The following is a 25096-nucleotide window of genomic DNA, read 5'->3' on the forward strand; positions in this document are numbered from 1 at the left end:
GAGTCACAATTAATTCCCGCCCTTTTGACCTCCTGTGGGCCGTCTCGACGCCACTCTGTGGTGTGGTGGAATAAAACCGCCCTCCGTGTTTCTCCCCTTTTATCCATTTGAATTCATCACATCTCTAAACAGACAAAATAAAGCCATTCACCTTCTTATTTATGAAAGGAACACCTATTAATGGAATTACAGCTGTGACTTTAAACTTCCTGTGACCTTCGGCCTTTGAGATGGATGCAGCCCTGCAGGAGACATGACGCTTTCTTACATTGAACAGTTTTAGGTTCAAAATGCTCCTCTCACTGAATATATAAGACGGGTGAAAGCACCATCACAACACTCGCTAGGTGAGAGAAGATCAGTCAAAGACGGCCGAGCTAAACATTATAGATATCATGATCTCTGTTTACTCTGTCCTGTATACTCTGGTGCTGTTCTCTGAACTGAGCAGCCACTCGGTCAGCGTCGCCATGCCTGCATCTAAAGTAGAAGACGGCATACCGGAGCAAGATGGCTTCTTCCTGGGGGGTGAGCCCATGACTGAGCCCGCTGTGGTCCCCCTCACGTATAGACGCAACCTCGTGCTGGACAACGACATGAGGGATGAAGATGGGAGCCCGAAAATCATCATCGTCTCAGTAAGTGTCACATTGCAATTGTTGTTTTCAAAGTTTGTTTAAATACCTTTATTATTAATAAATCATTTGCTGATTAGTGGTGTGTATCACCCAGGGCACTTTTTTTCTTTTGTTATTTGGGTGAAGCAACCCTTTAAAGTAGTGAGCTCAACAACATATTCATCCAATCTAAAGTTACCAGCTGTTTGGAATACTCTTAGTTATGTTATCCCAAATAAATGTACTGTATAGGTGATTCTCAGTTTGCAGTCGTTGAACTCTGCCAATAACAGTCATGCACCATAACTATTCATCGTATGAGATCTCTTTCCATAAACAGCCGCAGTTAACCATCGTTCAACAACAACAAAGAGCACATTATCTCCATCCTGTGGCTGAACATTTGACCCTTTTCAATTGGTCACCGTCCTTGTGTCGACTGCTAAGTGAATATGTGATACACATATGAAAACTTTTACAGCAGCGCTGGAAAACCGGGAAATACTGTTAGCTGAAAGGTCATATGATCACAAGCCTATAAAGATTTATTGGAACCACAGTGGGAAGAATGATGATGTATCTGTGCTCACTCAAACGTTTGGCTGCGATGCGTTAAGAGTTTATCTGGCGGTTGCGTCTCCTGTGTGTCATGAACATGGTGGTTATCTCTGCGGTAATGGGAAACAGGCGGCCATGTTGGAGAGAACAAAGCCATCTGGGTGAACCGAAGGTGGAAGAAAAACGGGCCACTGTGAAATCGTAAAAGCGGGGAAACACATTTCTCCATTTGGGGTTCCTGTGGCTTGGATCAGCTGGTAAAGACAGATCCAACACCTGTGCTGCAAGTGAAAAGATAATGTTTGAAAGCTGACGATCCAGAGTTCAGATCAAGTTGTGTGGTCTCATGGTGTCACATGTAATCACTGATCAATACTGTGTTGCAGGACATGGGGCTGAAAGGACACAGTATCCGTGGGCTGAACCCGGCTGCCAGCCGGAGCCTTCCTCTGCTCACAGACCGAAGCTTGAGCTACACTCCGGCTGAGCACAGTTTGAAAATTGAACGCAGAAACACCGACATCGATAGTAAGTATGCAAACCCCAAAAAAATGTTGAGTATCCTCTGATATAAATAAACATACCCAACCAATAAAGTGGATTGTGACATCAAACTACTTAATATTTGTCAATGCAAGTATTCTTCACTCTCTTTCCTCTTTCCTCCTAGTGTTGCGGTGTATGATAGGAAGAGTGTACCGACCCTGCTGGCAGGTATAAATGTTTCCCTGCCATCCAATATGATTAGCACGCTTTAAACATTCAATTAAAACCGTTAGCAGCTTCAAAATGTCCGGTTGTTACGTGTTGGGTTGTCAGAATGGCGCCCATTTTAGATTCTGAGTCTGTCACAGTATTTTACATTCTGTATGTATAGTTGTAAGCATCTAGTGACTTGTATGCCCTTAATTTCTCACTGGTGCAACATTACACGCTAGGTTTCTACCCTAAATACATGTATATGTCTGGCCACTATATATTGGGCCACTAGCTAATGTATTGTACCCACTTACTAATAGCATACACTTACTAATAGCATCCACCTTTTTAGGTTGCATTAGCCGTCTTTGCTGGTTAATGCCCCTGCAAAGCTTGACAAGCAATTGCAGTCTGCCGTACTTCAGTTGCCAAACTGCATGCTCACACCGACGTACGTCATCATTATTTACAAATTGTAAAAGGGCCCATATGTGTGTTACACTGAAATGCATTTCCTTGTTGAAAATGAGAGATCACAAACATGTAAAACAAAATAAAAGTTTATTAAAATTGAAAAGTGTGCATCTTATTTACAAAGTCGACTTGGTTGAAGGTTGAATAGATAAACTATACAGCTAGTGATACAATACATTTCAAGTAGGACTTGTCTTGATAGAATAAGTGTGCTGATCGAATGTCCCAATGATCGGTCATCAGATGTATTCACGTTTAATCTATGCAATAAAAATGAATGTATGCTAAATGCTACTGCTAGCCAGATAGCTTAGTTTAGCATAGAAACTGTTTCCCTGACTCTGTCCAAAGTTTTAAAAATTTGCTCTTAAGCACCTTTTAAATTTTTACTAATTAACTTTTTATATATTGTTAAGCAGAGCCAGGCTAGCTGTTTAGCTTTGCTTGATGTGAGAATAAGCTAATATAAGCACCTTTTAGCTTCATATTTAGCGTACAGCGTATCCCAAAAGGTGTTCATTAAAAGAAATGACCAGTGCAAACGACCATTAGACTCTGAAGAAGCTGGTTAGCTTCCCCTGTCCAGCTATCAGCTTCTTCTTACTCGAGGCCTTGCCGACATTCTTGCCAGGCATTTTGACAGAGACACAAGTGAGCTGTTTCTTCTCCGGAGGCTTGTTCTCCGATCCTCCGTGTTGGTCAGAATCCACCTGCTTCCTCTTGTTGCCCTTTCGCTGCGCCGGAGTGCCAGTTTTCTTTCTATTGCCGGAGCCTGCATCTCCGTTTTGGACATTTCCACTTCTTGGCCCGAGAGCAGCCCCCCGCTGCACGCCGCTCTGCTCCTTATTCGGGCATTCAGAGGTAGACTTGGCTGGAAAGATTGAAACAAAGCAAAAGCAACTGTGACCACCTGGTAAGGGGGAGGGGAAAAGGGAAAAATGTTGTGACGAAATTGCTGACGTCAGCTGCTATTTGAAGCAGGCTGTGTTTATTCTATGAAGCTGAAATTTAACATTTGTCATGTAACCCGACGGAGCCGAGCCTGAATTCCCACGGAACAAAAGACAGAAGGGGAAATGGGCAAAAAGACTGTGTGAGTGAGTGTTTGGGGTTTTTACTACAGATGTGGGTGTGAGCAGGTTTTATAGAATGGGGATTGGTTTAATGGCTGATGGTAAGTTCCAGTCCCAGGGCAGGGGCTGCGAAGGGTTCAAGGCTGGAGCTGAGAAGGTGTGACTGGGCCTCAATCCAGCTGTGTGGCGTCAGAGGAAACAAAAAATCCAACCCAGCAAAGAGAGAACGCTGCACCGCGTGTTGACATCTTGAGCTTTTCTCTACATGCAGAAAAGCACAAAAGAAAATGGGGGTTGAATCTGTACCTTTGGTCGTCTCCTCCACATCAGAGCTGCACTCTTCCTCCACAGCTGGGGTGGTTTGGTGTTTGGGTGCTGGATGCACACAGGTAGGGACTTGGCTGCTGCTGGGGAACTCCAGCACACGGTTGAGTGGCATTTCTTCATCTTTGTACGTGCACGCAAACTGGGATCGAATACCTCTGTCTTTGGCCTGGAATGAACAGGACAAAACAACAACTTTAATCCAGCGGATATTACATCGTGACACGGTCAATGACCAGTATCAATGACTCCAGGCAGCTGGCCCAGGGCTTTGTTTGTAGCCATGGAAAGATTCACTAAAAATAATTACAAATGTTAACCTCATGGTGGCCTTACATGAAAAGACAGGGGCCAAATGATTCATATCTATGTATTTATTTGTTGCATTTTGTTTTTACTAAGTTGGTAAAGCAACATTTAAGTCAGGCCTGACGTTGCCTTACACATCTCCCTCACACAGTGAGGCATACAGCGTATTAACTAAACACTAGTATGGGAACCGGTTTTCAGTATCGTTCGATACCAAAAGCCCAGGTAGTAATATCGAGACTGAAATAGTCGGATCAATACATCGAAAACACACTTTCTGGGTTTTACATTGTCTCTCTTTGGAATTTCTAGTGCTCTCAAGACGAGAGGAGGCACCACAAAATGTCACAAGACATTTATTTTTCACGCCTAAAATCAAACGAGAAAGAGGGAGGCATTATTAGTAGCGTTTCAAATTAATCTTTTCTGCTTTAATTAGCCAAGCATTATTTTTATTTATTTTTTTACACCAATTACAGGCCGCCTGATTGTCATCGATAGAGGTTGACAAATCATACATTAGTCCAACTTTAAACAAGAGTAACAGTTTTCTTCAATCTTATCACAATTACAAGGCTGAGACAGTAGAGCAGCACCTCATTAAAGAGCCTAGATATAACAAAGTGAATGAAACTAAAGACTACAATCCTGGCCCCCGGAGCACACAGATCCACAGCTTTTCAACATCTGTTTGATCTACGCCTGCTTGGGATTATCACAATCCAGGGATTTCGCCCTTCAGGCCAGAGGGCCTAGGTAGGGAGGGAAAAAAATACAGCGAGCAAAGCTGGGTGGGTCCGTAAAGCACAAAGGGATCAAAGCCTTTGTGCTTTTCAAAATAACTTCTTAAAAGAGCATCTAAAACAACAGCAACCCTAAGAACTAGGCACACTTCAATAATGGAGCTGAAAATGTATGCTGCCCTGGTTGCATGCTGATAAAACACATCTGAAATGCCCGTGAAACAATGGGAGTGGACGGAAGAGTGAACACGGCCAAACTATGACTGACGGGTAACATTTAATCCAATTACAACACGTGGGAGCGCAACATGGCACCGCGGGGTCAGACAGCCCTCATTCCTCCGAAGACGGCTGTCCCGAAATACCCTCTGCACACCGCCCGACCCGGAGACACCTGACCCAGACATTCCTGACAGTAACTTCCAAAAACAGGTGCAAGCAAATCCTGCAGCTTTGTGTCTCGACGCACAGGTACATAGAAGTGAGAGCAGGTGCCCCATTTATATGATCACCCCCAGAGACTGATACAATCATGAAATAAAGTCTATGCATCTTTTCACAAACGTCATTACCGACGTCACAGAAGAGACTAAATCGTTTCAGAGTTATGTCTGCGTTTGTGGCACCGAGACAAAGATTTGGAAACGTCCCAAATCAGTCCATCTGTGTGTGTGCCAGTTGACGTCAGCGCATGATGAAACTGCCGGAGAAGTCTGGGATAAAGTCATTCGGCAGACAACAGGAAACAATAACCTTTCAAGTTTCCCTTGCTAGTCGAATTACGCGACTGATATGGCATCTTCAAAGTGAAATTGATGCAGAAAGCTTCCGCTCGCCGAGTTCAGGAAGCGGTGAGCTGCCCAGGGACCATTACAGCGCACTCAAACAGGAAGGCAGCCAGATTGTGGGGAGCTAAAATGACATCTGCTAGCACAATCAAATAAAGGGGCCATTTCACAAAATGTGTTTAGCATACATGTTCAAAAGGAGTTCACACAGCGGAGCTGCTTCGTGTTTAAAAGAGCAGTCCTGCCGTTAAAATCTAAAGCTGGTCTCGTCAGTGCTTTTTGGGTGACTCGGCAATTGTGTGGTTGCAAGTGGTGGAAGAAGTAGTGTTGCACTCCTGTGCAGTTAATAAAAAGAAAAAAAGATCGATGCAACAGAAACAAAGACGTCGCCTTTTTTTATTCCGCGCTTAATTCTTCCTCGTCAAACCCTGGTGCCTACATTACCCACAATGCAACCCAACCACTGACAGATTGGGCGGAGATGCCGGTGTCTTGTGCTAGTCGCGCTTTGAGAGGAGCAGCGTAGCTGCAGAGTTTTGGTAAACGCACTTATTTTTAGCTCTACGCCAACAGAATTTTTTCGTCATTGTCAACTTTTAGTCTTCAGACGTCGACTCGAGTGACATCACTTGAGGCAATTTATCGGCCTTCTTGCAGCTCCTGCTGCGGCCACAAAAGGCTTTATACAACTTTATGCAAAAAGTTTCCCTTTTAAAACATTTGTGGCCAAGATGCATCTGTGCTCTCTGGTGGACAAACTTTGTAATGTCGACAATGTTTCTTAATTACCTGGACTGTATCAAGTAGTAGTAACACCTTAAATGGTACTTAAGTAAATGTGCTACTTTCCACCGCTGAGTGTATGTTATAACTGCGGGTTGTAAATCAAGAGTCTGATTAAATAATCCTCTTCACTCAATACAGATTCAATTTCAACAACAAAAAGCACACAAACAGTAAAGTCGGTACACTCAAAACCTTTTGGCGATAAAATCTGTCTCATCATAATGTCATCATTTTGTCACACTGACCCCAGAAACACATAAAGGAACAAATACGGAGCAGTTGAGCTCACAGCCAGGAAGGAAGGAAGAGATATTGATATCAGATTCACAGTGCGTTATATTGCGCCACTGCGAGCAAATTGACCTGAGCCCTGACAATAGGATAACTCATCATCAGGACTGGTTAATGGTTTGAATCCCCCACGAATAAGTAGTTTCATGCCATGGATTTGAACGGCGCCCTCAAACCAACACTAAAAGCTAAAACACAGCTGTGCAAACGGGAACGGTGGAAGTCAGTTAAGATGTGAGCTTCAGCTAAGCAAATAAATAATATAATACCAGGGAGAAATTACAGGATGTAAAGACGTTATTTTCAATGTTTGTACATCTGATTCAATTTGAAGTAACTGATGGTTTGGTTTTGGGGCTCTTGGGTGAAGGGGCCCACGTTACCTTGGGTTTGAGCAGGTCTAGTCGGCTCTGGACTCGGTTCTTTAGAGGTTCTGGAGAACATCCAGTAGACACTTCAGGGGATCTGAGGGCCGAGCCACAACCAGAGGCAAAGACAAGAGGTTTATGAATTAGAAAAGCAAGAAGGTTAAACGGTCGCACTGCTTAAGAAATCGACCCTCTGCTGTTCTCCCTTTATTGCAGCTTTAGATAATCATATTCTCGACATGTATAAAGATGGTTTCACTCAGACTGAGCTGATGTTCGGCTTTTGCAACAAATTGGATATCAGCCATTCAATGTCATGCACCCCCGACATAATGTAGGTTTCCCCGAACACAGCCAGTGGCTATTTCTTTTAAATATTATTATTTTTAATTCAGATGTTTGACCAGAGAAATTGTTCCAGTGTGGTGTGGGAGGACTTTCCTCCATATGGTTTTGGTGGAGAGTCTCATGTTGGTCTAATTGCTGTTTTAGGGGCTTTCCCACTCTGACTGAATCCCACAGAAGTAAAAATAGTCAAATCTAATTCAAAACTCTGACTTTTTTCATAGTGAAATATTAACTTAACCAAAGTGGTGGACTGACTGACTGACTGACTGAGCCATCTCGCGAGCTACTGGTTACAAAAAGAAGTCTGGTTGTATAGAAGTCTATGAGAAAATGACTCTACTTCTCTCTTGATTTATTACCTCAGTAAACATTGTAAACATGAGTTTATGGTCTCAATCTCTAGTTTCAAGTCTTCTTCAATACAGCATGATGTTCATTTAGTACATTATGGTCCATTTAGAGTCAAACAGACCATAAAGCAGGGGATGCTTTAAGGCGGAGCTACTGTGATTGACAGGTCTTTACCAGAGTCGTATACGGTGTCTCTACGTCACTCCTTCACAAAATATGGTCACTTCAGTTCACTGGTTGCAAAAGGCAGTCCACAAACCAATGACAACTTAAAAACATAGTGTATGCTCCCTAGTAGAAAATCACAGTTTGCACGGTGTGTGCCAACCTGAACAGGCTGAGGACGCAGGTCCCCTCCGCTCCACTGAGGACGGGCTGGTCCTCAGACAGCAGGTCTGCCTTGTTCCGACACGGCGGAGTCAGCGCCTCCTCATCCAGCAGAGCCATCAGCACCTTCACAGTGTCCCGACCTCCGAACGCAGTGCAGTGATTGACTGCGTGCGCCTTTGGCTGCAGAGCAACGCAACAACAATCAGGGCACTGTCAGAAAGATGAAGTGGGTTTTCTTATGAACCTATGGAAGCCCAAAGTGCAGCCGCCTTGCTGGAGAGCGGAGGTTATACATTACCCTGGCGGGGCTTATCCCCGTCCCGCTTCCATTAGCAGTCTGCTTCTGGACCTGGTGTAGCTGGCAGATCCTCTCCTGCAGCTCCTTTGTCGTCTCCTCGGCTGCAGCGTACACTGCATCTCCACTGCTGCGTCCCTTCACCAGCGCTGCCCTGATGGCGCTCACCAGCCTGGCTCCGCACACACTGAGAATCAAACACAACACGACAGTCACAATGACCGTGACGTAGGTAACCTGCGTTTTCTTTGGACAGCAATAGACTCTTCTGCAGAACACACGTCCAGGTTTTCATCTGGTTGGAATTAATAGTTCTCAAGAGTTCAGCCAATATTTGCCAACATGAATAACTCTCTCATAAAATGCAAAGCGCAGAAAAGCCAGGCCTCAGTGTGAATGTCTTCAAAAGATATACTGCAGCTTCACTTTCAATTAATTGGACACTGACTTTAAGGGCTCAGAGTAACTGTTTCGGTGTTAACATCCAGTTGAGCTTTATTTCACTGTAACGCAGCTTTGCCAATGTTAACAGTTGTGAAGCAGAAAACGTTCTCCAAATCCCCGTTAGAGTCACCCCGGGCACCGTCACATCGCTCACCGATGGACTGTCAGCAGACAAAACTCCAGGATTTTCCTCTTTTTTATAGTTTTTGGGGATTTTTCGCTGCGTGCTCCGCGCTGCATGTCCAACAATCATAGCGAGATATCACTTCTGTAAGTTTGAGCTGCACTAAAGTGTGCTCGAGGAGATCGCAGTAAAGTGGGAAGAGGAGGTGGTCCAGCCCTGACCCGGGGCTCAGTAACAGAATAATTTGGGAAAACAGATGTTCGTTGAACAAGGGGCCCTGAACTCTCCATAGAAGGTGTTTGTGTGAGGAAATACAGTACTCCTCTGAGAGCGCAAAGGCACTGCCTGTTGAAAGACACATGTTGGCCGAGTTCATCAGTGTCTCGTCAGACGTGGAGCGCTCTCATCAGCCCCGCATGAACTGAAAACCCTCCGAAGAGCAGCAGCGGGAGTCGAATCCACTGTTGCACAAACATCGCAATGTGTTGTTATGGCTCTGGCGAGAGGAGCTAACGTCGCTACTGGGACGGCTACAAAGGGTGCCTTCAACAGCTTCACTTAAAAAAAAAAAAGAAAAGAAAAAGAGCTCCACCCTCCACATGATTGACCGGCTAAACCCTCTCTGATAACCGCTTCTGTTGTGGTGCCAAATGCGTTGACATCCAAAATAATCTGAGACGGTATTGGGGAATGATCTGTGGAGCTCGAGGGTTGATGATAATTCATCAAAGGAGGAAACAGGGAACACGTTATTTAAGAAAGATGGGCTTTGATGTGGCAAAGACGAACATGCTTTAGCAAGCCAAAATTGTTATCATGAGAAGCTTAGACGAGAGGCCATTACAGGGATTTGAAGGAAATAATGGCGAGCTTGGGGGGGGGGAGACAGGTGGATTTGTGATTCCAGTGCACAGGCTATTACTCTCAGTAGCAGCAGTAGCACCCCCCCCCCCCCCCCCCACACACACACACACACAGAGCTGAGAAGATTATATTCAATTCACCGGAGAGAAACGAAGAAAGAAAAAAAAGTAATTTAACATGAACTTGAACTGCAGGAAGAAGTGAAGCAATTCAAAGAAAACCCAACACAGTCATGAATCACGAGCTTTAGTGTGTTTGACCTCAGTCGCTGCCAGATACCGACGCACTCGCAACTCTTCTTGGAACCTCCGTGTTCCCACAATCAGCTCAGGGTGATTTATCTGGAAATTGAATAGGTGTGTCTGATTATTAGACTACAGTAAAGTAAAGCCAGCATTTTGCAGCAATGCGTCACTTAAAATGGAAAGTTGCTTGCTCCGCATGTTTAGGAGAAGCTACTACAAATAAGTGAAATATCCCTGATTTAACTGGTGCAACAGTTACGATTTCAAAGGATATAGTCATTCTGCTGCTGGAAAAACTTATGAGTGCAACCAATGTGTATTATTCCGTGGCTGAAAATATTCCCCAACAAATGCACCATTTCCTCCTGTTCGAGGAGGGTTTGATAAAAACTACAGTGCCCCTGCTGTTTTAGTAATTCAAGGAGTGAGACCTTATACTCAACATGCAGAGACTCCAGGAAGTTACTGTACCTGGCCAAGAAACACACATAACCCATAGTAAAGCTTTTACACTTCCTTTTTTGTCGCTTTTAAACAAACAATATAACGTGTAAATTAGTGAGCTTTGGAGGAGCTGGAAGGTAGAATTTTTTACCGAACTGTTTCCACCCAGGTTCCCAACTTTGTGCTAAGCTAAGCGTATCACCTGTTCCGGTCTTTCAAAGTACTGTAGGACCAGGGCCGCAAACAAATCAAGAATAGAGCAAGAATTTGTAGTTCAGTCCTAAATGGAGCACTACATTTACAGCCGATTCTGTCACAAGAGAGGCGGCATTACTTCAAAAGAAACAGTAAGACAGGGAGCGAGGGGAAGCCTGGATTAGGCTGCATTGTGTACCTTGGGTCAGGAATCTCTCCCAGTATTTCTTCCAGGTTGTCTAGAAACTGGACAAAGTCAGACAGGCCTTTGACATGTTTCCTCAGTGGGTGGGACTCAGCTGGAGCGTAGCCCTTCCCTCCGAGCTGGATGGCCCTCACAAAAGATGACACAGCCTGCAAAAGCATGAAAGAGACCCAAATGTTGTGCCAGAGAGGATCACTCCAATTTTGCCGTCATAGGTTTGGTTTTTCTCGTGAGGTAACGTGTGAATACATCGTCGGTAAAGCCCGAGCACATGCCGAGTGTGGATGATTCTTACCAAGAAAAGAGAGGTGTTGTTGTCATGTGCAGCGTGCTTTACGTCGGTAAATGCCTGTCTTCCAAGAGCGCGACTGGGGACATCAAGGGTTAGCGCCAAGGCCATGTCGTTCTTGGCGTTCACAAGCAGATTCAGATAGGAGCAGAAAACCCTTTTCACTGCCATTTTCACCTGAAGATAATGAACAGATTAAACATAATTAAATGTAACATCAGAAAACATCACACAACAATTTGTGTAAAATGCTTATTTGCATTATTTCGGAGTGTTAGGTGAGAAATTTGATACCACGCACATATCAGCTAAATATGAAGCTGTACGTGGTTAGCTTAGCTTAGCACAAAGACTGGACACAGGCTCAAAAAGCTAGCCTTACTCTGCCCAAAAGGGAATAAAATCCAAGCTAAGCTAAGCTACTGACAGACATGAGAGTGGTATAGGATTTCTCATCTGAGTCACCAGAAAGTGAATCTATGCATTTCCCTAAAAGTCAAACTATTCCTTTAGTAAAGCTTTTGGCAAGTCCAGGTTGTGTTTATAAAACTACCAAAAACAGACAGTAGCTTTACTGCTGCAGTGAAACCCCTAAAAACAGCCGCTGACAGCGCATATTAACCTCCAAAAATTACATCACTCGAGCTGGTAATGCAGCAGCAAGCCTCCACTAAAATAAACTCATAAATTCACAAGTGACAGAGAAGAGTGGAGGAAAGAGACTCTGCAACAGAAGCACTTGTCCAGCCTCACACTGTGTTGTTTTAAACATCTGCCTGGTAATTGAATTCAAATTGCGCTCTTAAATCTAATGATATGATATAGAGTTCCTGTCAATAAGAGCAGGATGGATTCCAGAGAGAAATTAAGTACGCTGAAGACTGGGAAAGTAAACGCGTGGATTATTGCCAGCAGGAGAAAAAGCATTTTATTTTCCTGAAAGAAAACTTTAGATGAGGGTAGAGGGCAAAGTGGAAAGAGAAGTTTCTCATGGTGGTTTATGGAATAAGTTGCACCTTTTTATTAGTGTGTGAAAGCAGGACTGGACCTACCTGTGAGCTGCAGGGTCTGCTTTTACTAGACGGTGTTGATGGGACTGAAGAGTCTGGCAACTCTGACACCTCCCTGTTTCCTGATAAAAACTCAAAGAGCTGGATCTTTGCAAAAGAATGAAACAAGTAATTAGAGAGATACATTGATTGGCCTTATTAGATCATCCATAATCAACATCATCAGTCTGATTTCAGCCGGCTCCTGCTCACCGGGCTCACAGGTTCCCCCGGGTCCGAGTCCACTAGCCTCAGCTGGTCGTACATGGAGAGGATATCAACCAGGTCCACGGTGTTGGAGCGTTTCAGGGAGGATTCGTATGCCTCCAGGATGAGATCAAAGTTCTCCAAGCGTGCAAAGTCGGGGGGTGGCAGGTGAAGTTTGTCTAGCAGTAAGTGTTTCCAGGCCATCAGGACATCACTCAGAGCCACTTTGAACTCTCCAGCGTGCTGCCACAGGAAGAGAGAAAACAGTGAAAGCAGCAGCCATAATTACCGACGGCCTGGAACCAATCAGTTCAAAAGCAGAAAAGACCTTCTCCGACAACGGGCCATGAGCGGTCTCGGCCGGAAATCTGTGTTAATGTCATCAGTTATAGACGTGATGACAGTCAGCCTGATGGTTCAATTGAATTATGCCACGATGAAGATGATGATGATGTAAACTGGGTTTGTTTCGCTTACAGCGGGAAGCCAGAGGACAATCCCATTGTTTTATTACTCTTCCATCGAAAGTATTTTTTACTTTTTATTTTATTTGTTGGTTTACATTCCCTGGCAAGGTGATGTTAGACTCAGCTCTAAAATGAATAGCACAGCGCAGAGATCACTCACAAAGCTCAATACTGAAGAATTCCCCAAAAAAGGCATTCATCAGAGGCCACAGTACAAGTGGTCGGTTTGCTTTGTGTACAGATAAATGTACTTTTTGACATTATGTGTAATATTTGACTGTTTTCTGAGCGTTCGCATGCACAAATTGTTCATATGGGATGAATAAAGTTTTTTAAACATAATCCAACTGAAGAGAGGCTGTTTGAATAAAAGCAGTGAAGCGTTACCTGCTTGCTGACTTCTGCCATGGCCAGCTGCAGCAACATTAGCATGCCATCAGCTCCATGAATGGCGGTCCTCTCAGAGGGTAAAACCCTGTGACACTCTCGCCTGAAGAGTTTAACCATCACTTTTAGACGATCTCCCAAAGCCTCCATTTCCCCCTAAAACAACAGTAAAGGAAAATCTGGTTGATAAACAAAAATTAATGTTAAAAAAAACAGGTTTTACTCCACACAGATGGAAAAACAACATTTAAATTAAACTTTTTTTAAACATAAAAAGTAATTTATTAACAGATGATAAGGAACAGCCTTCCATTTTCATTGAAAGGAAAACTTTCAGATTCGTTGACCTCGGTGGCTTAAAGGAAACTTAACTTACTGTTTATTCCCAAAACATGTCTTTATGTCAGCGCCCACAAGATGCGTTAATATAACTAAGAGTATAATATGTTCATGGCTACATCAAATCACAGGCAATGTTAATTCAAAGGTGCAAACCTCTAATGTTGTAGTAGCCTCCGAGAACACACGTCCACGAGAATAAAGCAATTGTTTTGAAATTTTAAACTGACGATGACGTTTATTGCCTTCGGCCAATCAGCTTTCAGTACACAACAACGGGAGAGGTTGACTAAAAAAGTATTTCTCTACTGCATTAATCTTTTATAGTTTTGTAGCAGAAGTCTGTGAAGAGATGTTTAGCATAAATAATTCTTTATAGCTCAACAATATGCCAATATATTGGCGAGGTGGTTTAGATGTTTTCCTTTACTTTGCGCGAAATCCCCCTTGACATTTGTACTCAATGGTACAGTCCATGACGTCCCCGGAAACAGCTTGAAAACATCTCAAACGCGCGCACCATTTGATTCAAGGAAATTCTTGAAAATAAAGTGGTAAAGTATATCACTCTGTGCTGCGTTTTGACTCGGAATACACTATCATAACCCCGGGTAAGTATTAAGCTCTTGGTGGGAGCGTTAAAGTGTTAAAACGGGAAACATAAATCTTTGTTTGCTAGCTAGCGGTGCACATGCAGATAGCAGTCACGTTTTAGCTCTTTGCCCGGAGACACATGACAGTTATGTGTATTGTGGTAATATCGTTATAACCCCTGACTTTAGCTGAATTATTCATACCAGCCTACGTTAGCTCAATGTAATGCCCAATGTTGTTTAGTATCAACAACGGTGATCTTCTAACTTAAGGCTAATGCTTCTGTGTCCTCTCTTGTTCTGAGGTATTACAGTTGACTCTCTGGTCTGAAGCCAGCTCTACCAGGACACCCAGCATGCAGGAGGACTCTAGCCGCAGTCCCAGTTACACGGTGACATGTGAGGACTACGTTCATGTGGTCGAGTTCAGTCCCTTCAGCTCTGGTACCCCTGCCTCTCTCCTGGCCTATGGTGGAAACCAGTATGTGGTGGTGGGCACCTGCCTATTCCAGGTTAGCGTTGCAGCCTCACACAACCTGGTGTAGCAACTATAATCCCCATCTCTTTTCTGAATATAAGCATGTTCCCACAGGAGGAGGATATGGAGATCGAGGGAGTTGAATTCAATGTACTTCGAGCTTTCCATCACGAATTGCGTGTTGATGCTCTCGCCTGGAGCCCAGAGTCGCGGCTGGACAGGATACCCACTATCAGGTACTGCTTCTTTGTTTCCAACACTTTTTTGTTTGGTGATATTGAGTCTCCACCAAGTTGCATGGTGCAGGACAGTATGGTGGCAGTGTCTGTCTGTCTTGAGTTCCCATATAGCCAGACCTATCTCCAGAGAACCCTGGCTCCACACATTATCATTCTGGAAAGACCGCTCTGGCTTATATATCTTTCAACCAATTACAATCGTCTCGCTCCGAGACGTTCGTGGCCATTGCCAGATTTAAACCCACAATCTACATCTGGTGAGTCAGACTAGTGAGTTGAGTAGATTTTGGAATTCCTTCTTGCATAAATTGTTTCAGCATCAAACTTGCATTGTATGCACATTAAATGGATTCACTGTAAAAGATGCAAATCCAGTATGTTACACGATACAAAACACGTCACTACTTGATGGACAATACATACTACCAAAGGTCGCTCCTAACTGATCGTAAACACGGTTTAGTCCATGGTGAATGACCACAGTCACTTAGTGTACAACGAGGAACGCAAGTTAAGATGTTTGCCGTGTAGATCATTTCATTTTGTGGTGAGTTTGGCGGTCCCTCTGGACAGAAGTGGTAGTGTTTCCTAACACCAGAGTCCCTTTAGAAAACCTAATTTTCTGCTGCTGCTGCCCTGCACACATACGGCGGTTACAGACACTCTGACTGGTTACTTTTATCCAATGCAACTTCCATTGTCCTTCCATGCACATGCATCATTTGGGGGGCTCAGTGTCTGACTCAAGAACACTTTGACATGTGGAAAAAGAGGAGTCTGGGATCAAACCACCAACCACCATTCGATGGTCATGGCCCCCCACCAGCTAAGCCGTCCATATATGATGTGAAGTGGTTCTGACACATTTGCTGAGTCATTAATCCGTTTAAGCAATGATGCTATTATCACATCTGGCTGCTTTTAATATAAGATATGTTTATGGTGGGATATCTGCGGCTCTAGTGTCTCTCGGTGTGTAAGTGTCATTCTTCACTCCAACATCAGAACCCTGACATCTGTGTCTTTAAACACAGCCGTATGAATATTCACAAACACTCGTCTATTGACCAGAACAAGAGGCAGTTGTAGAGAAAGCACAGCAGTGGTCACGCTTGTGTGAAAGTAGTCATCACCGCCTCTCGCTGCCAGGATGTGAGCAAAGTTATTTCAGGTGGCCTCGGACAGGAGGGAAGTAGCCGAACTGTAGATTGTTAGAAAGCAAGAGTTCCCTCCTAATTGGAACGTCGGATGGGTGAGGTCCCACGATCCCCCCAGAGGTGTTTAGGCTTTCTGTAATTGTAAAGGAAAAGCAGCGATAATTCCTGGCCTTCTGCGGTTTACTCCACAGGGCCCTCGAGCCAGCGCTGTGACGTGCGCACATGTTATTGCGCTGATGACTGCCCACTCGGGTTCCATCCCTCCCTTCGATCTGCACGTAGCCGTGCCTTCCAGGAAAAGTACAGCGTTCTCACGGGCTTGCCTCAAGCAGGGGCCCAGAGAGTGAGAGTGAGAGTGAGAGTGAGACGAGGGGAGGGGGGGCTGCTGCGCTGCCACCACCACAGTGGCTTGTGATGGGAAGATGTGAACAATGACTCCTACAAAGACCACATAACAACTAACTTCCACCAAATACGCAGATTTTTCAGTCTTTACAGTCAGAAACGAGCACTTATTGAAAAAAACATGTAATTTCAGCATTTACTTGCTATCTACAGATCTGCAATGTTATATATCATTCGAAGCAATCCAATAAATCAGATTAAGCCCACCATTTGTGCTCTAAATATACACATTTACTGCTCGTTAAAGAACAAAAAACGTGGCTGATCGCAAAGACAAAGAGTGCCCCATCTGACAAGAAACAGCCTTATTTTATTAATAATTACGTTTTGGTCACATAATAATCCCTCTCAGAGCAGATTTGCTCAGCGTACAATATATAAATCAAGCTAACAAGGAGTGAAGAAGAGCTCTTGTGGTAAGAAACTGTTGCATCTGCTATTTAAAAGTACAACTGCAGGGTTTTTCACAATGGAGGTGAAAGGAGGGAGGATAAGAACCCTCACCGGCTTCCCACCCGCTCACACGGCCAGCTGGGTTTGGCAGCTACTAGGATTAAAACCCTCTCTGGGCAAGAACTTCACACCTGCACTAACTGTGACCCGGCTTTTATACACTTATATTTCACAAACAAGATATAACGTGTTAATTATCGAGCTTAAGAATCTGCTGCGAGGCTGATTTTTGAACTTCAGACAGAGCCAGGCTAGCTGTGTCCAGTCTTTATGCTAAGCTAACTAGCTGCTGGCTGCAGCAATATTCTCCTCCAGAAAGCGGAGAAGCATATTTCCCATAATTCTGAAATATTCCTATTTGATATTGCAATGTGTGTAGCTGAAACCTAAACTATTGTAAAAGAAAGAAACATTAAACCCATCGCATAACGTAACTTTCAATTTGAGATGTTTTGGGGGAAAACAATGTGGAAGTATTCAGAAGTCAACTGAAGACGTCCCACACTTGAAGATAGCTCCTCTCCTCACATCCAGGTCTCTGGGTTCAGGTGTCCTCTGCGGTGACATCATCTAGGAAAGAATAAACTCATTTGCGTCTCGTGCTAAAACAATAATCACAGTAAAGCTGAAATGAACCGGTGCTCAGATTCACTGCTGTTTCCCTTTTCAACAGCGACTTTAACTGTAGATTGTTGGAGATCAATAAAGAAAATGGCCTTGACATTTAAAGTAAAACAAAAAAAAGACGGAATGAGTTCCATGCTTTCCTCCAAAGAACAACACTAATTTGCAGGGTTAGAAGGCCAATCCTAATATAATCTAATCTCCTGGAGCAGTAATACCCCAAAGCACGTTAAGGGTGTTTGTAGTGACATCGTGCCAAATCCATCTGTGCCTGCGACTGAAAATGTGTGAACCGCTGTCTGTTTATTCTGCTGATATGTGTGTGTTTTTCTTGTCATAAGTGAGTTAGTGTAATTGTGTGAATAATTGCAGGCGCTGGTGTATACTGCGACTGATTAGAGGGGAAAGTCCTCTGCCCGGCTTCGCACAAGCTCTTCAACAGAGACCTGCGCAAATGGCGTGAGGGATCCTGTTTTGCTCCGTGTTTATCTTAGCTTGCAATTAGAATCTCCCTGGCAGCGTTTCTACCACACACACACTCGCGCTCTGATCCAGAGGTGTCAGTCCAGGCGGCTGCAGGCGAGCATGGAGGAAGAGGCGCCGCCTGTCACTGCTTCTGCACAGTCCGACTCCGTTTTGATGTTCTCCCTTTTTGTTTATTTTTATATCCTCTCTTCCTCTCTCGTTTTGCAGATTCTGCACCGCTGCAGCTGACAGAAAGCTACGCCTGCTGACTTCTGATCTCCAGGATAGGCATGAAGTCAAGGTAATGCAACATCTGGAGCACATTGGCCAGAATTGCGCTTGTCAGTTGGCGTCAAACGTTCTCTTAGCACTGACATTTGGTACTAAGCGATGTAGGAAATGTAGGTGCACACACAGAAAGCAGAGCTGCAGCCAGTGTAGTAAAGAAAATGCTCATTGAACAGTTGAGTATTGATCATGTGTCTGCTCCTTTTGTTTACGTTTAGTTCTTCTATGATGTTTCCTAGGTGATGGAGGGCCACACCAGCTACATTAACCAATTGGTGTTCGAGCCCACGGAGGGGAAACAAATTGCTTCCGTCAGTGATGACCACACTTGCAGGTCCAAACTGTTTTGTTTCCGTGTGTGTGAGTGTGTTCGTGTGTGTGTGTGTGTGTGTGTGTTCGTGTGTTCCCAGCTTCTGATTTTCAGTTCTGTTCTCTCCTAATGGTGCAGAAAGTCCTGACTGTGTTTCCACAGTGAAACTTGATGCTAAGCACAACATGCTCCGGTGTGACTGTGCCTAAGCACAGAGCTGCTTTGTAGCTTTTCTAGCTAATTGGTTAAATATGGAAATCCAATTAGCTGCAGAAAGATTTTCCTCTCTAACGGGGACCTATAACAAAGTCCCCAAACTTTCCTTGTCAATTAATGCTAGAGAAGGGAAAATGTGTGTCAGCAGCCAGGGTCACCCCCCCCCCCCCCCCCTCCCCCTTCATCAGCAGGCTGGTTCTCCTGCAACATGCAGAGCTGTTTTGCAGTACTGGGTCCTGTTGTTAGATTGTTTTTGTACAGTAAGTCTTCTTTTTAAATACTTTTAGACTTTAACCAAAAGTTGCACTGCAGGTGAAGACTTGGCTATTTTCATTGCCATTTAATTGTTGTTAGAGAAAGATGTTAGAAAATGGTGACATCTTCAAATGACTTCTTCTGTCTGATCAACTGTCCAAAATATTCAGTTTACAATTAATGTCTTTGGGCTGTCACTTAAAACAAAAACAATTCTTAGTGAACCAAACAAAATGCACAATTTATTCCAAAATCCTCCTGACTTTGCACATGACGCATAGTCATAAACGAGGCTAGCATCCACAGCCAGGCGGCCACATCGGTGCCGCCGGCTTCATGATTGTGCCGCCACAGTAGCCTGACTCTCCTCCGCTCCCGTCCACTCTCCTCTGACCCTGCCGCCGCTGACCGGCCAGAGAAAACAGTGAGTGCGCTCCATCTGCTGAAAGATTTAAATTCGGTCATGTTGAGAAAATATGGGACGCGGGAGGAAGAGCGGGGCGGAACAAGGGATGGATCAAGTTAACGGGAGAGGACCTTCCAGTCAGCCCACACAAACTGAGCTCCGATATGAGAGGAGGAAACTGGTCCTGCAGACAGACGGGGAGGGAGGGAGAGGAGTGTTTGCCTGCATGTATAGTGTATATGCTCATGACCTCTCCATCGCTCTGTTGGGTTTGGCAGCAGAGCCTCTACTATAAGTTTGCTTAGCTTTGTCATCACGGTCCCCTGCAGTTGTGGGAAGTCGGCCGTTGCCAACGTGCAACCTGACGCTGCAGCGTCTAGGCGGGGATCCGGACTCTACTCCCTCGGGGGAGTTTGCGTTTGGTTCACGTCTAAACGGCTCTCGGTATCGGCGTGGACGGAGCCGGCCGAGTCTGTGGGGAAATGTGCCACCTAGAGGTCACAGGGGCACTCTGCAGGATCCTGAGGGGATTTGGGGTTGACTGAGTTCGCAGATGAACTCGGGACCGAGCACACCTGCTGCTGCTGCATGATGTATATGGTTTAAAGCATGTTGTCCTGTTCTCAGCGATAATCTGGAGGTTTATTTTATGTTGTGTAATGGAGACTTATTACGACAGCTTAATATCTCAGCCTCGCCTCCGACCTGACGAAACCCTGCAGCCACATCAGATGAACTCCAGTCCCCCGTCAATAGATTATACACTGCATGCTGTTTTACACTGTTGGTTATGAAAAGTAGATTCTTTCTCACAAAATGAAGTTGTTGGTGTGAGAGAAGCTGGATGTTTCAGCCATTTCTTTCAGATATGTTTCAACTCTTACGGTATTACGCTTACGACAGCAGCTGCTAAACGGGCTGTAACAACTTTTAAAAAAGTAGATAATGTTAGATTGTCCAAATCAAATGTTGAGCTGGTCCTGTAGAAACGGATGCTGATGCACACACGGTGCACCTCGAGCAGAGCGACCCTGTGATGCCCTGTGATGGGATTATATCGTCTGACTCTTCCAGTTCTCCCCCTCCAGAGAGTCACCCCCGATTATTTACTCTGCTCTCGACAATAAATCAGATCACGCAGCTCTAACGGCATTTCCCGTTTCCTCCACTTATGGGAAACATTGACAAACCGTGACGCTCCGGCCGCACTGTTTTCTCACTTAGATAACACAATACAGGACTTCAGATGTCCTTTTCAACTCTGTTGTACATGGAAGCCGAGTGTTATTGCTCGTTGTAGTGTTATGCAATTACACAGTGTTTTATCAGAGGCGGTCACGCGTGTTTTCGTGTCTCATGTCTTTCACCTCGTTTGGCGGCGGTTGTGTTGTTTTGGGGAGCCGGTGCTCTCTGTTTGAAGGGCAGAGTGGTTGACCACAGTTTGGCCGTTGGTGGTGTAGCGTGCAATTGAGCTCTGCTTGGCTAGTGGTCTGAAAGAATAGGGTTTAGTCGTTGTTTTCCTGGTGTGGTCTGGTTCTCCCCCCCACCCACCCACCCACCTCAACCTCACTCATGGCTACGTCTGCACATGGGCAAAGGAAAGAAGCCCAGAGTTTCGCCGGGGCTCTGTCCTGCTGCAGGGGAGATGAGGCAGGAAAAGTTGAGTTTACTGAGGTCTTCATCTGAGACGGGGCGTATCCTCCTCTTCACCGCACCGCGAGGACATCGATCTCTCCAACAACACACTTGACATTTAGATGGTCTTTGGAGGTACTGTTTGGGCTTTATTAGATGATGTCTTCTGCATGACCTCATCAGTCAGCGCCTTCCCATGCTTCACAAGCGTTTGCTTTATATTCCCAGAAACACTTGCACCCCCCCATCCCCACCTTTTCTTCTCGTTCGGGGATCGGTCTCATGTGGTTAACCATAGATCCAGGTCTCAGGACCCGCATTCTCTCCATCCAAGTGCTTCATTACATCCGTGGTCTCTCTCAGCTGCTTTTGCCATCACGGGTCTTATTAAGCTTTAGAATGGGCTATTATTTCAATGACGATTGGTGGTAATCCTCACACGAGCTTTGAATCTTGGTTGGCCTTTTGCTCTTTCATTTGCACAAAGCGGGATGCTGTTGGACTGCCCTCCGCTGCTCTTCTTCAACTCACTTGCTGCCCTCTCTGTACTCCGCAGAAAATGAATGGCAGCAGGCCGCCCACAGCGAAACATTTGCTGTAATGTGAGTGGAGCGTAACGCCGACTCTGGAGAGGGTGATGGCCCCCCCCCCCCCCCCCTGCTATCATAGCTCAATGTAATGAGAGTCTGGCGTTTCTCCCTGAAAGAGGAGTCCAGCATGAGTCTGTCTTCACAGCTCGGGGCCCCATATCTGAGAAAAGAGCCCCTTTCCCTGGAAACGCACAAAGAACCCTGCACATCCCTTTGGCACAACAAGCAGAAGTTGGATCAATTAGGAGCAAACGTGACGTTCATCATTGCCCACGTTGTGCGCCATAAAAGCCTCAAAATCGTGTGGCTTGTATTGAAAAGTTGAGCTTGAATTCGGTCAAAAGAGCAACGGAGAAAGAAAAACAGAAGAATATTTTGGTATGTGAGGAAACTTGTGAGGCTGTTAACATTCAGGCCACCTGGACAATGAACTATGTCACCTTTTTGTGGATCCAGCACCACAAAGAAGGGAATCTTGGGAAGGTGAACCCTCTTCAGGTATTATGTAAGCCTCTCAGGGTGGCTCAAACGCCGAGGCTTTTGTTAGAAGTGCTGTAAAACCCCGTCTTTGTTGTTAATTAGGAGGTAGTGGATTCTGTTTTGGATTTGAGGCCAAGAGCGGTTCACACATCAAACCGTATTAACACTAATGAGAACTGATTAAAAGTCCTGTTTACTTCCTTCACAATAACATGAGAACTATTGGAGTTTTTGCAAAGAATTCTCGCTTTCAGTTTAAAAAAAATAGTTACACTTGTAAAAGTTAGCAAATATGATGTTTGTGCAAAAACACGAAAAGCACGCTCTGGTCAATATTTGAATGCTGGTCTTCATTCATCTCTACAGGGTGTGGGACCTGGAGGGAAATGCAAGCTCTACTCTCAGACTTCGCTCTCCTGGCATCAGCGTGTGCTGGCACCCAGAGGAAGCCTTTAAGGTAGGAGGGCTTTGTTTCAGATGCATGCTCGGATTCTCAGGTTTAGGGCCGCGACTAACGGCACGGTAATGTCTTGTCAGAATCTAATATATAGAATATTCAGTTTAATGTGATGTAAAACAGAGATAATTGGGAGCCTGAAACTGCATTTTCAGTGTAAGTTTAGGTGAAGTGTCCAACTCTCAAGTGGCCATTAGATAACCAGCGGATCCAGATGAGTCCTTAATGTAATCTAGCAAACGTAATGTCATGAGGTCAAATGAGCCCAGTTAAGATTCTGCCCAACTATAAAATGTGAAATATCCTCTAATGAATCATTGTCTAGTAGAAGCTTGTCCTAAATGCTCAAAATAAACCAGCTATCGGTGTGCAGAACTCACACAATTACGTAATTAAGTAATGTCTGTTTCTCGCTCTCGGCTTGAAGCATACTGAAGCATACATAATGGAGTACAACTTTCCCTGACATGGGACATGGATTCTGGAGACGCACCCAGAACTATAAATATTGTTTTAAACGACCCGTCTGTCTCCTCCAGTTAATGGTGGCAGAGAAGAAGGGAACGATTCGCTTCTACGACCTGGTGACCCAGCAGGCCATTCTGTCTCTGGACTGCGGTCAGTCGCCGCTCATGTCGGCCGACTGGTGCCTCACAAACACGATCAAAGTCGGCGCCGTGGCGGGAAACGACTGGCTCATCTGGGACATAACTCGCTCCAGGTAACTGGGGGGGGTCATCGAATATTGATGCACGATGTATTGGGTCATTAGAATGGGATGTGCTTTAAACCTTCTTCTTGTTTGTTTGCAGTTACCCACAGGAAAAAAGACCAGCCCACATAGATAAAGCCCGGTTATTCAAGTAAGAAATATTTCTCATTCCTAGGCCTCTGCGCAGCTGGTCACTGGGACCTCACAAAACACATTTCTGGCAGGCAGCAACCTCAGGATCGCCCAAAAAACACTGAAATGACTCTACTCCTCTCGTGATTTATTCCCTCAGTAAACATGAGTTTATGGTCTCAATCTCTAGTTTCAAGTCTTCTTCAATACAGCATGACGTTCATTTAGTACATTATGGTCCATTTAGAGTCAAATAGACCATAAAGCAGGGTATGCTTTAGGGCGGGGCTACACGGTGATTGACAGGTTGCTACCGCGTCGTCCAGTCCGTGTTTTTGTTTCACAGCTTTAACTTTTTCAGTGTGTTTTCAGTTCATCAAAGTTAATTATGACATTATGGTCGCCTAAAGTTGTCTTATTCAGTGTTCGGTTGTCCTTCTCACTTCTGGTTGCAAAAAGCAAAGATGGCGACGATGAAATTGCCGAACTCGAGGCTTCTTCTTCTACTCCTCATATATGCTCTATGATGTTGTGGCCACACGCTAGAATTCATATGCTAATAACTGAAATTTCACACAGATGTCTTATAGAATAAAGTGATGAAGTGATTACATTTTGGACAGGCATGGATGTAAACTGCACCTTTTTTTTGACGTAGTTTAATTGCGCGATGACATTTATATGTTGCCCCTCCCCTCAGGTGGTCTCGAGCCAATGAAAACCTCTTTGCCACCACTGGATGTCCGGGAAAGATCTCCAGTCAGTTACTCATCCACCATCTTGGCCACCCACAGGTGAGCGGGGATGCTTTTCACCGGTTTTTAATGTTCTCCACGGCTCCAGTCTCACATCCCACCCTGATATCGTTACAGCCGGTGATGATCGGATCGGCCGCAGTGGGATCGGGTCTCAGCTGGCACCGGACGCTCCCGCTCTGCGTGATGGGAGGCGACAGGAAGCTTTGCTTTTGGATGACTGAAATGTAGATGTCTGTACAGCGCTTTCCATGGTGGACACAGTCGAACTAAGTGTTTATATTCTAATAAATGTCCAATAACAATAAATATTTTTCTGAGTATCTGCTGAGGCTTTTATGGCGTTTGATGGATATTGGCTGCACGCTTGAGTTTTGTTATTTTTCAAATCTGCGCACCAATTCAGGTCGGCTACAGATAAACGGCAGGCTGGTCGGGTTTCTGCGAAGGAGCTCGTTTTTCTTTTCTCTTAAGAGTAAGTTACGTCAGCTTTCTGTTAAGTCCTGCCAAGACTTCAAAGGAATGCACCGAGGCTCCAGCGCCAGGTCTCCCCTCAACATGACCATCGTACTACAGGTGTTCTCTCTCTCTTGGCTGTTTCTCACTTTTCTTTACTATCAATGATCGACTGAATCGGATAAATAAAATGTTCTTTTGTACGGGCCGTTCCACCTACTGTGGAGCGCCGAACATCCACAGAAAGGTCGGGATGAGGTAAAACTAGGAGGCCTGGCCGCGCTCCAGCTGTTGGACAGACCCTGAAGGGGAGGCCGGGGTTGTAAGCGTAGATCATAGGAAGAGCTTTGGGAAGTAAGGGAGCCATTTCAGGTCAG

General features: G+C 44.9%; 3 protein-coding genes across 4 annotated transcripts; 2 read left to right on the top strand and 1 right to left on the bottom strand.

Annotated features, from left to right (window-relative positions):
* Nucleotides 1-395: 395 nt before the first annotated feature.
* Nucleotides 396-1895, top strand: pmch (pro-melanin-concentrating hormone). The gene is made up of 3 exons (XM_076111675.1): nucleotides 396-638; nucleotides 1562-1703; nucleotides 1846-1895. Exons 1-3 carry the CDS (start codon nucleotides 396-398, stop codon nucleotides 1893-1895), a joined length of 435 nt encoding a protein of 144 aa, XP_075967790.1.
* Nucleotides 1896-2779: 884 nt separating this feature from the next.
* On the bottom strand, nucleotides 2780-13424 carry parpbp (PARP1 binding protein). Its single transcript, XM_076111674.1, has 10 exons — nucleotides 13275-13424; nucleotides 12427-12663; nucleotides 12217-12321; nucleotides 11171-11341; nucleotides 10870-11024; nucleotides 8358-8541; nucleotides 8058-8239; nucleotides 7046-7127; nucleotides 3728-3914; nucleotides 2780-3219 (listed from the first exon to the last, which is right to left on the bottom strand). Exons 1-10 carry the CDS (start codon nucleotides 13422-13424, stop codon nucleotides 2897-2899), a joined length of 1776 nt encoding a protein of 591 aa, XP_075967789.1. The 3' UTR covers nucleotides 2780-2896.
* A 673-nt stretch (nucleotides 13425-14097) lies between these two features.
* nup37 (nucleoporin 37) lies at nucleotides 14098-24586 on the top strand. Of its 2 annotated transcripts, none has more exons than XM_076111908.1 (10): nucleotides 14098-14224; nucleotides 14512-14718; nucleotides 14799-14920; nucleotides 18256-18328; nucleotides 18555-18649; nucleotides 22574-22664; nucleotides 23204-23385; nucleotides 23477-23527; nucleotides 24209-24302; nucleotides 24381-24586. In XM_076111908.1, exons 2-10 carry the CDS (start codon nucleotides 14563-14565, stop codon nucleotides 24492-24494), a joined length of 978 nt encoding a protein of 325 aa, XP_075968023.1. In that variant the 5' UTR covers nucleotides 14098-14224; nucleotides 14512-14562; the 3' UTR covers nucleotides 24495-24586. The 2 variants fall into 2 exon arrangements, with proteins under 2 accessions (XP_075968023.1, XP_075968024.1); XM_076111909.1 differs by having other exon boundaries at nucleotides 14104-14224; nucleotides 14521-14718.
* Nucleotides 24587-25096: the final 510 nt, after the last annotated feature.

This window comes from Anarhichas minor, unplaced genomic scaffold, assembly GCF_050575085.1.
Source record: "Anarhichas minor isolate MPS153535 unplaced genomic scaffold, ASM5057508v1 ptg000045l, whole genome shotgun sequence".
Taxonomy (NCBI): domain Eukaryota; kingdom Metazoa; phylum Chordata; class Actinopteri; order Perciformes; family Anarhichadidae; genus Anarhichas; species Anarhichas minor.

Bases quoted from the DNA above. Each gene is read 5' to 3' on its own strand.
- pmch (XM_076111675.1), top strand. From the start codon at position 396: ATGATCTCTGTTTACTCTGTCCTGTATACTCTGGTGCTGTTCTCTGAA. The intron at 639-1,561 runs GTAAGTGTCACA...ACTGTGTTGCAG, and splicing joins CGAAAATCATCATCGTCTCA to GACATGGGGCTGAAAGGACA. The intron at 1,704-1,845 runs GTAAGTATGCAA...CTTTCCTCCTAG, and splicing joins CAGAAACACCGACATCGATA to TGTTGCGGTGTATGATAGGA.
- parpbp (XM_076111674.1), bottom strand. From the start codon at position 13,424: ATGGAGGCTTTGGGAGATCGTCTAAAAGTGATGGTTAAACTCTTCAGG. The intron at 8,542-10,869 runs GTACACAATGCA...TTTGATTCTCAG, and splicing joins GGAGAGATTCCTGACCCAAG to TGTGTGCGGAGCCAGGCTGG. The intron at 3,220-3,727 runs GTACAGATTCAA...CAATCTTTCCAG, and splicing joins TGTGGAGGAGACGACCAAAG to CCAAGTCTACCTCTGAATGC.
- nup37 (XM_076111908.1), top strand. From the start codon at position 14,563: ATGCAGGAGGACTCTAGCCGCAGTCCCAGTTACACGGTGACATGTGAG. The intron at 14,921-18,255 runs GTACTGCTTCTT...CTCGTTTTGCAG, and splicing joins GACAGGATACCCACTATCAG to ATTCTGCACCGCTGCAGCTG. The intron at 24,303-24,380 runs GTGAGCGGGGAT...ATATCGTTACAG, and splicing joins ACCATCTTGGCCACCCACAG to CCGGTGATGATCGGATCGGC.